Consider the following 14,075-nt stretch of genomic DNA (forward strand, 5'->3'; position numbering starts at 1 on the left):
GTAGACGTCGAAGAACTCTGTCTACTTCATCTACCTCTTCTACCAGGTCTTCCAAGAGGGATTACTCTCCTACGCTAACGGATAGTCCTGTTTCTAGATCCTCTCCAGTGGATGACATAGGCACTTACCTAGATGTCCTACAAAGAGGAGCTCAGAAACTGAACATTGAGATGTCTGTCCCCCAGGTGGCTACGACAGTAATTTTTTTAACTTTGCACAAAAAATCTGTCTCTCGCCCGCTGCTACCTTTGGTCCCGGGGATTATGATCCGGTCAAGGACGTTTTCCTTACTCCAGCAACCATCAGAGCGCTGCCGGCCCGCATACAGAAGTACAAACCAGCTTCATCTGACCCAGTTTTTGTACAGTCTGACCCTCCAGCGGACTCTGTGATAGTGGCAGCTGCAAGGAAGACGCATGCAGTTTCTGCTTCCTCTTCAGCACCACCAGATAAGGACAGCAAATCACAGGACTCGTGGGGTCGCAAGGTGTGCAATTCAGCTGCCTCCACACATAAGGTCTCGAGTGCGGCCGCACTGTTGGGTAGATACAATAGCCTTATGGGACTCAATGGAAAGGTTTAAGTCAAAGCTTCCAAAAGAAGACCAGAAGGACTTTGAAGAAACTATGACAGAAGGATGTCTGGTGGTGAACCAGTTGATAAGCACTGCAGCGGACGGTGCCATTCTTGCGGCACACTCCTACTCACATGGGGTTTGTGCCAGGAGGTCAGCTTGGTTGCGTCTCACAGGTTTGAAGCCAGATGCTTAACATCGCATCCTAAATCTTCCTTTTTTGGGGTCCTCTCTCTTCGGAGAACATGCTGACGAAGAGATGACTCGTATGAAGACCGAGCTGGATACAGTTAAGGCGGTGGGTTTGGAAAAGAAAAAAGAGTTCAAACGCCGTTTCAAGACCAGCAAGGGAAGAGGGGCTCAACAGAGGGTTCAAACCCCTCAGTGGTCCCAAAATAAGAACCAGGGGAAATCCCAGTTTCGAGGAAAATCCAACAGAGGTAGAGGTCATCAGCAGTCCTCTACCACAACGAGAGGAGGAAAGGCCTGAGCAGTGGCTTCCTCTGGCGCCGTTGCCCACTCCAGTGGGAGGAAGTGCTTCACAACACCTGGCAGAGTGGGTCAGCATCACAAAAGTTTGATGGGTGCTGAATATACTGCGCAATGGATACATGCTACGTTTCCGTGCGCTTCCAAGGAGCATTCCTCCAAAGAGCTCTTGCCCTCACCAGCTAAGCTTGCTCAGGAGAGAGGTCAAAATCCTGCTACAAAAAAGAGCTATAGAGGAAATTCCCCCCTCTCAAAGGGGAAAGGGAGTTTACTCCAGATACTTTCTTGTCCCCAAAAGAGATCAGGAGGACAAGTGCGGGCGCAGACGGATTCAAGATACATTGTTGCAGACTGGCATGGGAAACTCTTAGATGTCACTTCGTTTGTCACTTCATGGACAGAACTAAAGTCCATGAATATTAACACAGCGCCATCTACTGGCATGTTGTAGCCTTACTTTTTGAATCTTCCTGATCCAGCTTGGGGATGGTCTGAAGGTTTAGAACTGGTGGTTAGAGTATCCAGAATTCGCCAGAAAGAGCATTATCCCAAGGTAATTAAGTTTTTCTTTTTGGACAATGTGACTGCTTCATGTCTCAGCGACTGAAATAGTATGTGGCATGCGCTGTAACATTACGCTCGTTGTTTGGATTTATTCATTACAAAAGGATGCAGCTGTAAACCTAGTAGCCAATTTTCCTTATACTTTGCATAGTAATTATTTTGAAAATGTAATATTTTTGTGTAGGATAAATTTCCCTGCAGTATAGCGGTAACTACGTAATAAATATAGAATTTTGCCTCGTTTTGGGAATTGTTTAACTTTTTGTGCTCAAGTAAAGTATTAGTGCAGCAAAAAAGTTATCACTAAACTGCCATCTTCTGAACAACATTGCTCCCTGCTTTTTACTTCCAACAACCAAATATGTAGCCTAGAATTTAACTTATTTTCACTAATGTTTTCCTGTTCAAAAGACAATGTCCCTTCAATGTAATTTATTTTTTTAAAGCCATGCCCTTTTAAAAGAAAAACAAATAATGGTCCAAATGTGTATTGGGCCTCAACAAAGCCGTTGTAAGAGATTTAGTGACACTAGCATTACATGCTTGTTCTCATGCTTTATCATCACAGCCCCTTGATGGGATTATTTAACCATAATGGCATGAAACGCTGGCTTTCGATAATACTTCACAACTTCTTTCTCCTCCCTTATTGTAATTAGTTCCCATATACATTGGAAAGACTCAATTAATTTATAGACGTCTTCATAAAACAAATGAGTTGCGCTTAGGCAAAGGAAAGCCCCAATGGAAGGCTGTAATCAATAAGCTTCATTTAAGAATTTGCAGACATTACAATATAGCCTTATAGCCCGCCGTAGAGGGCTATACCGGCTATTAAAGGCCCTCTCCAGCGTTAAAGGCCCCGAGCCGAAGGCGAGGGCCTTTAACAAGGGAGAGGGACTTTAATAGCGGTATAGCCCATCTACGAAGGGCTATAAGGCTATTAGAACATTCTGTCACTAGAGGACAGAATGTTCTAACAAAAAAAACAAAGCCTTTTGGAAGCGTGAGGGGATTAGAATCCCCACAGGTTCCCTGAAGCCTTTGTTCACAGCCAGAGCTGTGAACAAAGAAACATTGGAATGTTGGAGCTCCAGGCTTATACCAGCCATTATAAGCCCAGAGCACTCCATTGTTTTCAATGGAGCTCCCAACATTCCAATGTTCTAACTCTTCTTTTTCTCTTTTGTTTCGGAATTATTTTCAGTTTTCTATAGTTTGAAAAGCGTGATTGTTCTAGGGTCCGTTGTAATTTATTTTCAATGTCTTCAGTTGTCCTATTTGGCGGAAGAACTTCAACAGAAAAGTCAAGAAAATTATCAAATTGTGTTGGAGAAAACTGAACTGCAGCTGAAATTGACTGCAGAGGTGGAGCAGCTGAAAGAGCAATTAAGAGCTAGCGACTCTGCTCTGAAAACGTTCGAGGATGAACAATATAAAGTTATGCAGCAGCTCCGGGATTTACAGGACGCCACTGCTGCTTTTGCTCAAGAAAGACACACACTGCAGCAAATACAAGACAGTCTAAAAACAGAAAGAGATCAACTCATGGACGATATGCAGAAGAACTTTGAGCAGGTAACTCACTGTTTCAGAATTTGTAGCTCAGATAAGATTGTTTTGTACTGAAACAGTGCTTTGAACTGTTGACATGTGGTTATCCAATAATCTGAGAAACATTTCAGAAAAGGTGCCATTTTTAGTGTAAGCCCATTTTTTTTTGCAATTTGTTTTGGAAGCAAAATATAATTTTATGAACCAAATGTTATATTCTGGCTCCTGTGGTTTTTTTTTTTTGGGATGACACACAAGGGACACTTCTTAGACAACTGTAAACATAAGGCAATATTATGCATGTATGACATGACAAGGTGGGTGTGTGTATGTGTATATGTATATGAATGTATATGTGTATATATATATATATATATATATCTCTCAAAAAAGCAAACTCTCACTACTTCCACTGCGGCAAAATGAGAGAAAGGGACCCAAACGGCTCTGGCAGGTAGATGTTTTATTATTCAAGCTCTGCCTCTGCGACTCGTTTCGAGCACACTGTGCCCTTGATCACACCGAAAATACAGCGTCTGCCATTGTTTTTAAGTTGCTAGGTGTCCACCCCTTTTGTTAGTCACCTGACCTCCACCATCAACATAGAGGAAATACTTCGCTTCTACTCAGAATCATAGCTTTGTATTCAAGGAATTTCACAGCAGATATGACAGTTTTTTTGTAAACCGCGTAAATGCTTGAAGTTGTAAAGTGACAAATGCAATAAACTATATAAATGTCTTCATGTACAAAATTTGAAAAAAATGTGTTGATCATGTTTTGATGTTGTTGTGGACAAGGTAGTGAGACCCAAATACATAAATACTTAAAATGTCAATAAATATGTAAACAATCCTTTGTGCAAAACATAGCAATCCGTGCAAATTATGCAAATATGGTCATGAGTATGAAAACTATCACATTGGAGTATATTGTCATACTGATCCACATGGGTACACGTCTATACTTCCATACACATAGAAGACATCTGAAACGCCATATTTTTATCTGCATAAACACATAACAAATATTGCCATTGCACTCATCCCCAACTTCAATCTACGATATGTACTCCTACAGCAAACTGTTTGAACAGATTACTCTGTGCAAAGAGTGGTTTAAATAAAGTGCTAAAGTGCTCCTAAAATAAAAAAAATATTTGTATTGGTAAACATTATTTATATATACATAAACACCTAACATACACTTCTATTAAAATCCATACTGTGCAAGTAATATTGGTTAAGAAACAGAAATCTCGCTACAATATCTCCACTAAAGTATATTTCAGTGAAGCAGTTTTGAAAGTTCTAGTTGGTTCATGATATCAGATATGATTCCACTTATTTAACAACAGGGACCAACCAATGTTCAAAAATTATGCAGAATAAAATCATTAAATAGATTCATTACAGTGTAAAAAGAAACGCTCTATTCCCTGATGCTCACACATAATTATACATGTCTTCAGTCGTATTCAACCCATTAGGACTCTTGCTGTAAAGTTATAAAATTATGCGTGTCTAATTTTCTTAGGCGTTTTTCTCTATTGCCTCCCCTTCTGAGGAGGGTAACGGCATTAATCACATAATATGTGAGGCATTTCAGTTCATTGTTGTGTACAGATTTGAAATGCCTCGCTACCGGATAAGCATTGTCATTATTCACAATTGGCCTTAGATGCTGTAGAATTCCGATGTGCACCTGCAGCTTAGTGCTACCCACATAACTCAAGCTACAGGTGCACGTCAGAACATATACAGCATACTCAGTTCTGCAGCAATAGCTTCCCTTGATGACTACACTATAGTCCGAAAAAGGAGTACTGTCATAGGCTGAAAGAAACAGGTTAGTGTTAGATTCCTTACCTTGGAATATTCCTAGGCGTCAGACTGGATCCGGAAAGTGTATGTCAGCAGTACCCATGCGCATCGGTAGGCATAATCTGCGGCTCTGTGTCTGTCGTCCACGTCATGCTCGCCGGAATGACGTAATCGGAGTACTTAGACACCGCCCTCGCGCCTTGATGTCAGTTCTTCTTTTTTTCCGCACCAGCAAGCGCAGATCCAGGAAGAGCAGTGCTCTAGTAATTTTTTGACTTTTTTGATCTCTTTTGATCACTTTTTGAGTCAATTTCGACCCGCTGTGCAGTTAGGGAGGCTTGGATTTAAACCTTTCGACGCCTGTCACCGCCTGATGTTGTTGACTGACCCCCCCCCCCCATCGGTGCCTTTATTGCCTCGGGGCTGACCACGATGACAAGTGGTGCCCCGACTACCGGACCTTGACCTTAAAGGCTAGACAGGAGCGTCCCTTAAGCTGCTCGAACTCCGGCAGTCGGCTCCGCGCCGCTTGAGGTCCCGCTCTAGGAGGAAGTAGAGGGACCGGTCGCGGAGCCGCAGTCATCGCCGCTCGTCGAGTCACCACCACTTGTCGGGCTCCAAGTCCTCCGGTAAGTTGAGGCATTCAAAAAAGAAGTCAAAGAAGTCTTCATTGCTCTTCCGACTCCACCCTACGCTCGCACGACGCTGCCGGGGGTTCGGGCGACACCACCCGTGCGGCTCCGCCGGAGCAGCTGGCGCCACGTCCAGCTCCACACCCGCCGGTCCCTGGGCTGCATGCAGCGCCAGATGATATACGTGACGTACTCGTAGCCATGAGGACTCACTTCCCTCTGTCAGAACCTGTCGAAGTGCCTTCGGGCCCCGCGGATCCGACTGGGATCCCTTGCAAGCCGGTGGCTCTGGCGGCCCTGGCGTCGTCGGGTGCTTCGGCCCCGGCGCCATAGTCTACTCCGGTTCCGACGTCGCAGGACCCCGCAGGATCCAGGCCTAGATCTGGGTCATCGCCAGTCGACCTCACGACTCCTCTGCTGGCGCAGACCCAGAGTGTCGCTCCCGGTGCAGTCTTCGGACGACACCAGCCTCGGTTTCAGCCCCGGTCCGGGTGCAACGACGGAGCGGCACCACTCTGCGCTGTCTCCGACGCCAATGGGTGACTAATTCTTCTACGACCCGGCTCCATCATTTTTGCCTGGTTTCCAGGAGATTGATGAGGAGGACTGGGAGGGGTCTGAGGACCCTCTGGCACAGCAGTGCCAGTTAAGCCAAGACTGGGCAGATGAGCTGGGGGAGGCCAGTGGTCTAGACACTTCGCCTGACACTGGATTCATCTCTCCTCCCTCCGTGGCTTCGGAGGAGGGGGGTTACATATAGCGTGGTGTTGAACACGGCGGCCAAGGCCTTGGCTCTTGAGCTCCCTGTCGCGGCCATGAGGACTAACCTCCTCACTGAGGTACCTCAAACCCCAGGGTTGCTCATCGGAGCCTCTACTGCCGTTTAACGAAGCCCTCACCGACTTTCTGACGGGCACCTGATCCAAGCCCTCTACAGGCATCCCTGTGGATCGAAACATGGCCCGACGCCACCGCCTGGCTACGGGCGACCCCTGCTTTCTGTCCGTTCACCCCACCCCCAAGATCCTGGTGATTCAGGCCTCTACGTCCCAGACCGCATTCCGGACCGCTCCTCCGGATCGGGAATCCAAAAGGTATGATCAGTTTGGGAAGAAACTGTTCTCCTCTCAGAGTTTGGGGCTGCGGTCTGTCTACACCGCCTGCCTTTTGGGCCGTTAAACATACTCTCTGTGGGATACGGTTGAGAAGGTGCTGCCACAGTGTCCGGAGGAGGCCCAGACACGGCTCGCCTAAGGCACTGGCGGAGGGGCGGGATACAGCACGGTACTCAATTAGATGTGTACTTAACACCACGGACTTGCTGGGCAGAGCGATTTCCACGACGGTGGCGGTTCGTCGCCACGCCTGGCTGCGGCCTGCCAACTTCTCGGGGGATGTCCACGCCACGCTCATGAACATGCCCTTAGATGGCAATTGCCTCTTTGGTGGCAAAGCGGATAGTGCGCTAGAGCGTTTAAAGGACTCCAGGGCTACGGCCAAGTCCTTGGACCTGGGCCAGCGCCAGCTAACTTCCGCTTTTTGCCCCTTTTGTGGCCAAGGAAGGGTTGCACCCACAAGTCCAGCCAGCCACAGGCCGCAGAACCAGTCTCAACGCGGTTGCGGACATGGTTAACGCCATGGCGGTACCGGGGGACAACAGCAGGGTCAGTCCACATCCGCCCCTGCAGCATCTGCCTCTAAGCCTTCCTAGTCCAGCATTTCAAGACAATTCAACGCCAGTGGGGGACAGGGTTCGCCATCACCTCCTTCACTGGCGTACCATCACGTCGGACAGGTGAGTGCTGCAAATCTTCCGAAGGGGCTTACCCATCCTCTTCGAGGCAACACCTCCAGCCATACCACCATGATACCACTGCATGTCGGCGTATCGCTTGCTACTTCTGCATTAGGAAGTTTTGGCTCTCTTGGCCAAGGGGGCTATTGAGCGTTCATGGGCCAGACGTAGGACATGGTTGCTATTCCCACTACTTTCTGCAACCCAAGAAGGGCAAAGGAGGCCTATGCCCTATCTTGGACCTCCGGAGCGTCAACAGCTTCCTCTGGAAGGAGAAGTTCAAGATGCTGACTTTGACTCAGGTCCTAGCTGCCCTGGACCCGGGAGACTGGATGGTAGCGTTGAACTTGCAGGACGCATATTTCCACATCCCCTTCTTGCCGGCCCACTGGCGCTACATGTGGTTCACGGTAGGCCACAAGCACTTTGTTTACCGTGCTCCCCTTCAGCCTTACCAGTGCCCCTCGGGTGTTCACGAAAGTGATGGCGGTGGTGGCGGCTCATCTACAAGATCAGGGGTTTGTCTTCCCCTATCTCGACGACTGGTTGTTGAAGGCGGGCTCACCCCAAACAGTCGTCTGCCATCTCCAGACTACGGCTGACCTGCATTCGCTGGGGTTCTGCATCGACGTGCCGGCGTCACACCTGTGCCCCTCTCAGAAGCTCCTTTTCATCGTAGCGGTTCTGGACTTGGCGCTGTTTTGGGTTTATCCCCCCGAGATGCGGGTTCGGGATATTCAGGCACTGATTCCGATCTTTCAGCCTTTATCCCGAGCCTTGGTCAGGTTGACGCTGCGGCTCCTGTGGCTGATGGCCTCCTGCATCCTTCTGGTGCATCACGCCATGTGGCAGATGCAGGCTCTGCAGTGGGACCTGAAGTTTCAGTGACACAGCATCAGGGCAACCTGTCCGACCACGTCCTGATCTCGAAGGACACTGCGAGTCAGTTGCACAGGTGGCTCACAAACCGCGATTTGGTCAGTGGCAGATCGCTCTCCTTACCCCAACCGGAGCATGTAGTGGTGACGGATGCGTCCCTCCTGGGATGGGGGGGCCACATGGGAGAGAGGGAGATCAGAGGCCTCTGGTCTCTGGCGGAGTCCCGGCTCCTTATCAACCTTCTCGAGCTGTGGGCGATCCGACTTACACTGAAGGCATTCCTTCCCTCTGTCCGGGGAAGTGTAGTGCAAGTGTTCACGGACATCACCACCGCCATGTGGTACTGCAACAAACAGGGTGGGGTGGGGGATCGTGGACCCTTTGCCAGGAGGCTTTGCGCCTCTGGCAATGGCTGGAACACCAGGGCGTCCTCCTGGTGGTTCAACACCTGACATGTTCCCTGAACGTGAGGGTGGACGAACTCAGCCGCTGGTGCATGATGGATCACGAATGGCATCTGAACTCGGACGTGGCCCAAGGTCTCTTCAGCAGTGGGGAGAGCCTTGGTTAGATCTATTAGCCACCGAAGAAAACACGCAATGTCATCAGTTCTGCACGTTGGAATTTTCAAGTCGGCACTCGCTCGGCGACGCTTTTCTTCGCGACTGGAGCTGCGGTCCGTTGTACCCCTTTACGCCTATACCATTTCTGCCCAGAGTGCTGAAGAAGATCAGACGAGACCGGGCCCAAGTCATTCTTGTGGCTCCGGACTGGGCACGCAGATACTGATATCCCGAGCTACTCAGCATTTCAGTCGATTCCCTGATTCGTCTTTCTCTTCAGGAGGACCTTCTGTCGCAGCAGCAGGAGACGGTCCTCCACCTGAACCTGTCCAGTCGCCACCTACATGCTTGGAGATTGAGCGGCGGCAGTTGAGGCCATTTGACTTGCCTCCTGAAGTTTGCGATGCGATTCTGGCAGCCAGGCGTCCCTCCACAAGAACGGTATATGCCTGCAGGTGGACCAATTTTTTGGCATGGTGCACAGCAAAGGCTGTGGATCCACACTCTCCCTCCCTTTCAGAGGTTCTTCTCTTCCTTCTTTCTCTTGCCCAGTAGTGCTCTGCTCTCTGCACTATCAAGGGCTACCTCTTGGCCATTTCAGCCTTCTTAAGGCTTCCTGATCGGCCTTCTCTTTTCAAGTCCCCTGTTGTAAATATATTCTTGAAAGGCATCACACACATGTTCCCTCCTGTTCCCTTCGTGATGCCTCAGTGGGACTTGAACCTTGTTCTAACCTATCTGATGTGCACTCCCTTGGATCCGCTTCACAATTGCCCTCTTCGTCTTCTGACTCTTAAGACTGCTTTCCTGGTTGCCATCACCTCTGCCAGAAGAGTGAGTGAGCTCCAGGCTCTATCTTCTAAACCTCCTTTCCTCTGTCCATCCGGACAAGGTTGTTCTAAGGACTCGTCCTTCTTTCCTGCCCAAGGTGTTTACAGCCTTTCATATCGGGCAGTCCATCACCTTGCCCACCTTTTATTCGCCTCCGCATCCCTCAAAAGAGAGGCTCCACCGTCTGGACCCAAAACATGCGCTCTCATTCTATCTGGACCGTACACGCCAGTTCCGGGTGGACGATCAGCTCTTAATTGGTTAAGTGGGCGCAAAGAAGGGACGGGCGGTGCACAAGGGGACCATCTCTTGGTGGGTCATCTTCTGCATCAAGGTTTGCTACTCCTTGGTGAAAAAGGAGCCTCCAGGCTGCGCGCCCATTCCACTCTGGCCACGGCAGCTACTACTGCCCTTGGTCAGGGAGTCCCTTTGCAGGACATCTGCCAGGCAGCTACTTGGGCCTCGCTGCACACGTTTGCTAGATACCACTGCTTGGACAGCCAAGTCCGGAGAGGTGGCTTTTTCTTCCGTTCCATTCTCCAGGACTTTCTGGTGTGATCTTGGTTCGTAGACCCACCACCGCGGTTGGTATTGCTGGGGTATCTATTCTAAGGTAAGGAATCGAACACTAACCTGTTTCTCTCAGATGCACAAGTTACTTACCTTCCGTAACTATATATCTGTAAGAAACAGTAGTTAGTGTTAGATTCCTTACCGCCTCACCCATCCTCCGCGTTCTGCGAACCGATATCTAGGGTTAAGGACATCCCTTTCAGGGCCCTAGTTTCATGGCACCAGTGTCTGTTTCTATCATGGCTCTGCGTTCCTGGCACGGAAAGCTATGTACAGAAGTGACGTCAGCGCGCAAGGGCGGCGTCTAAGTACTCCGTCATCCCGGCGATCACAACGACGACTTACGGAGAGCCGCAGACGGCGCCTAGCGTCACACAGGGGTACTGCTGACAAACTTTCTGGATCCAGTCTGACGCCTGGGGATATTCTAAGGTAAGGAATCCAACACAAACTACTGTTTCTTACAGATATATTGTTACCGACGGTATCTTGTGCGTTAGGCTCAGATTTTACTCATACAAAGCCAGTGAAATTTGGCAGTTACAGTTACCTAATCTAACTAGAATGTATGCCCGTGCAATGCACTACTTATGACTTCACATATTAGATCACTCATGGTCAGTGACATCACTGATTACATCATTCAGTGGGTGTAAGTGTTTTGATAGTTAAACATATATACTAAGCGACTTCAAAAGTAAAATTAGTACACTGTGTACTACTGAGTGATACTAACCTAATGTGAGTGGCTGTGTATAGCAGTGAGTGAGTGGGTTTGTCAGTGGCTGTGTGGGTGGGTATGAGATTGACTGTATGAATGAGTGACTCGGTGTCTAAATGACTGTATGCATGAGTGACTGGGTGTGCAAGTGAGTTAGTGAGTGGCTGTTTGAGTGGGTGTTTGGTTAAGTGAGTTGGTGTGTGAATTGTTGTAATGGAGAAGGAGTGTCTGTGTGAATGTGTGTATGTGGGAGTGCTTGTATGAATATGAATGAATATGTAAGTGGTTGTGTGTGTGAGTTCTTGTATGGGTGAGTGAAGGGCTGTGTTGATGCTGTATGGGTGAGTCGGTGTGTGAGTGGCTGTATGGGTGAATAAGTGGGTTTGTGAGTGGCTGTATGGGTGAATAAATGGGTGTGTGAGTAGCTCTGTGTTGAGTATGTGGCTGTATGGGTAATTGACTGTTTCTAGGAGTAGCTTATGGGTGAGTATTTGTGTGAGTGGGTGTTTGGATAAGTGAGTTGGTGTGTGAGTGGCTGTGTTGGAGAGTGGGTGACTGTGCCAATGGTTGTATAGGTGGGTGAGCAGATGTGGGAATGCTTGTACGGATGTGTGAATAGATATGCAAGTGGTTGCGTGTGAGTGCTTGTATGGGTGAGTGAATGGCTGTGTGAATGGCTGTGTTGAGTGGCTGTATAGGTGAATAAGAGGGTGTGAGTAGCTGTATAGATGAATACATGGATGTGTGAATAGCTGTATGGTGAGTGTGTGGCTGTATGGGTGAGTGACTGGTTGTATGAGTTTTATGGGCGAGTGGTTGTGTAAATGGCTGAGTGAGTAGGATCACCGTGCCCAGGGTCGTTTTGGTGCCCCTTGGTGCAGGTGCCTAGTATTCCATGGCTTTAGGGTCGGCCTCTGGCTTCTCCACCTTTACTGTCTGGTGGAAGAGTTAGCCTCCGTCCATCCCGGACCGATGGTTTATTGTTGCCCCCCAAAACGGAGGCAGAGGCTAGTGCGGCTTTCGCAAAAGCTGTTCGCCGGGCTGTGGATAGTCTTCACTTGCAGCCCCCTGTGCTTTCCTTGTCCTCTGATCCTTTACTGAATCTCCTCCACCTGGAGCCTATGGACGTGGAGCGTTGGTGGGTCTGTTTGACATCCTGCTTGGTACCTGGGCATGGCCCTCCTCTGGTGACCCTGTGGATCGGGCCATTGCACACCGGCATTGGCTGGCACTAGATGATCATGTGTGCTTGTTCCTCCACCTTAGAACTCAGGGTCTGGTTGTACAGGCGGCTTTCGCCTTGCAGCCTTCTTCCACTCTGCCGTTGCTTCATCCCACTAGGGAGTCTCGTGGCTGGAGACGTGGTCGCCACATTTCTCCAGTATTAGGGGTGTCTTTCATAGATTCACATGCCTGAATCATTCCCCGTCGTCGGAGTGGGAGTCCCACGGTACATAAAAAAGCAATAATATGCCATAATACATATAGCAAATATCAGAAGTACCAAACCAGGAAGTAAGTAGCACCAGCTACAGTAGAAAAAACCTTCACAATCGTGACTATCCTAGTCATTATGTATTAGTCCAAACTGCAGCCAATCAGGCGACAGCACCCACCAGAATGTTCTCCCCAGAGGCTCAGGCTCTCAGATTTTCTACCGCACGTCGTGTGAAGGGAGTCTCCCTGAGCTCTGCTCAGTTTTCTTCAAGATTAGTTAGTTTCTTCAAGTTTTTCAGATGTCTACTTCTAAATCCCTGTTCAGGGCCTGTGATTCTTGTGGGAAGCTTAGGCTATTCAAAGAAGATCCCCACAAAAAATGTGTATATTGCCTTTATCCTGACCATAAGGCAAAGGAGTGCAAGATCTGCCGGACCTTCCCCCCTAAGACCATCAAGGACAGAGAAGGACGACTGCTGTTGTGGCTTAACAGACTCAAGGACAAGGAGGACCCTTTGTCTGAGGTAGGAAGCATTGCCTCTGGTTCTTCACTAATTTCTATTAAGAGGAAGGCTGAAACTGAAGTTTCATCTCCAAGGGCGAAGGTGACAAAGAAGGCCCAATCCTCTCTGGATTCTCCTGGGCCTAGGGTTTCAAAAAAGGATCTTCCACCTGTTAAGATGGATAGTACGCCCTCTAAGAAGTCTGGGAAATCTGCAGTTCCCAAGAAATCTTCAAAGTCTGTGCCTCCTCAGTTGCCACCTTTGACAATTTCAACGTCAAAAAAGGATTGCGTTTCCTCTCATGTGGCCACGTCTACCACCTGCACGATGACTTTCTCCTCACCTAAGCCAGCTCTAGTGATGTCTTCGGCCTCATCGCCTACGCTGGTTCATGTGCAGATCAGGCCTATCTCGTCGTCGACTATAGTCCCGTCGACGATGGCTAAGGTACCGTCGACGAGCTCCTCGTCTACAAATCTAATGTCGACGGGTGGCTCCCCGTTGACAAAGAAAATTGTGCCGTCGACAATGCTCTCGTCGACGAAGCTCTCGCCGACGACGTTACTGTCGACGATGAAATCCTAGTCGAAGATGAAATCCACGTCGACGAAGCTACCGTCGACTACGTCCCCGTCGACGTCCCCATCGACGACGTTACCGTCGTCGACCTCGTCGACGAAGATATCATCTAAAAAGTCGCCGTCGACTAAGATAGATCAATCGTCGACGATGGTACAGTCGACGAGGCAAACAATTCAGCAGCAAAAAGCAGGTTCGTTGGCGAAGGAGGTGATCCCATCGAGGCCACCACTGTCCAGCTGCACTACCTTACAAGTCTGGTCAGCACAGTCATCTGGGATACCGTTACCATCACCTGCAACTACAGCTACGCTGTTAAAGAAAAGGGCTACTAATGAGGCGATTCCTTCTACGCTGGTAGTGCCAGAGAAACTTTTGGATTCGGATGAGTAAGGATCCTATGAAGATGAAAACTTTGGAGCGGCCAGAAATCCGTTTGACCTCCAAATTAAGATTCAAGACGATACGGAGGAAGATATGCATGAAACAGAGCCTTTATCACATGAAGACAGGCCTGCTCCCGGCATGCAAATGCCTGAGAAATTATTTTGCAATCTA

The 14,075-nt window shown here is 48.8% G+C and overlaps 1 protein-coding gene across 1 annotated transcript in view; it reads left to right on the top strand.

The window, feature by feature from the left end:
• Window positions 1–14,075, top strand: part of CENPE (centromere protein E) — a 1,817,274-nt gene that overhangs the window by 930,746 nt on the left and 872,453 nt on the right. The window contains exon 33 of the mRNA XM_086962044.1: window positions 2,900–3,205. Within this exon, the coding sequence (XP_086818170.1) occupies window positions 2,900–3,205 (306 nt within the window). The remainder of the gene's footprint in view (window positions 1–2,899; window positions 3,206–14,075) is intronic.

Source organism: Lissotriton vulgaris, chromosome 3_1 (genome assembly GCF_964263255.1).
Source record: "Lissotriton vulgaris chromosome 3_1, aLisVul1.2, whole genome shotgun sequence".
NCBI classification, from domain to species: domain Eukaryota; kingdom Metazoa; phylum Chordata; class Amphibia; order Caudata; family Salamandridae; genus Lissotriton; species Lissotriton vulgaris.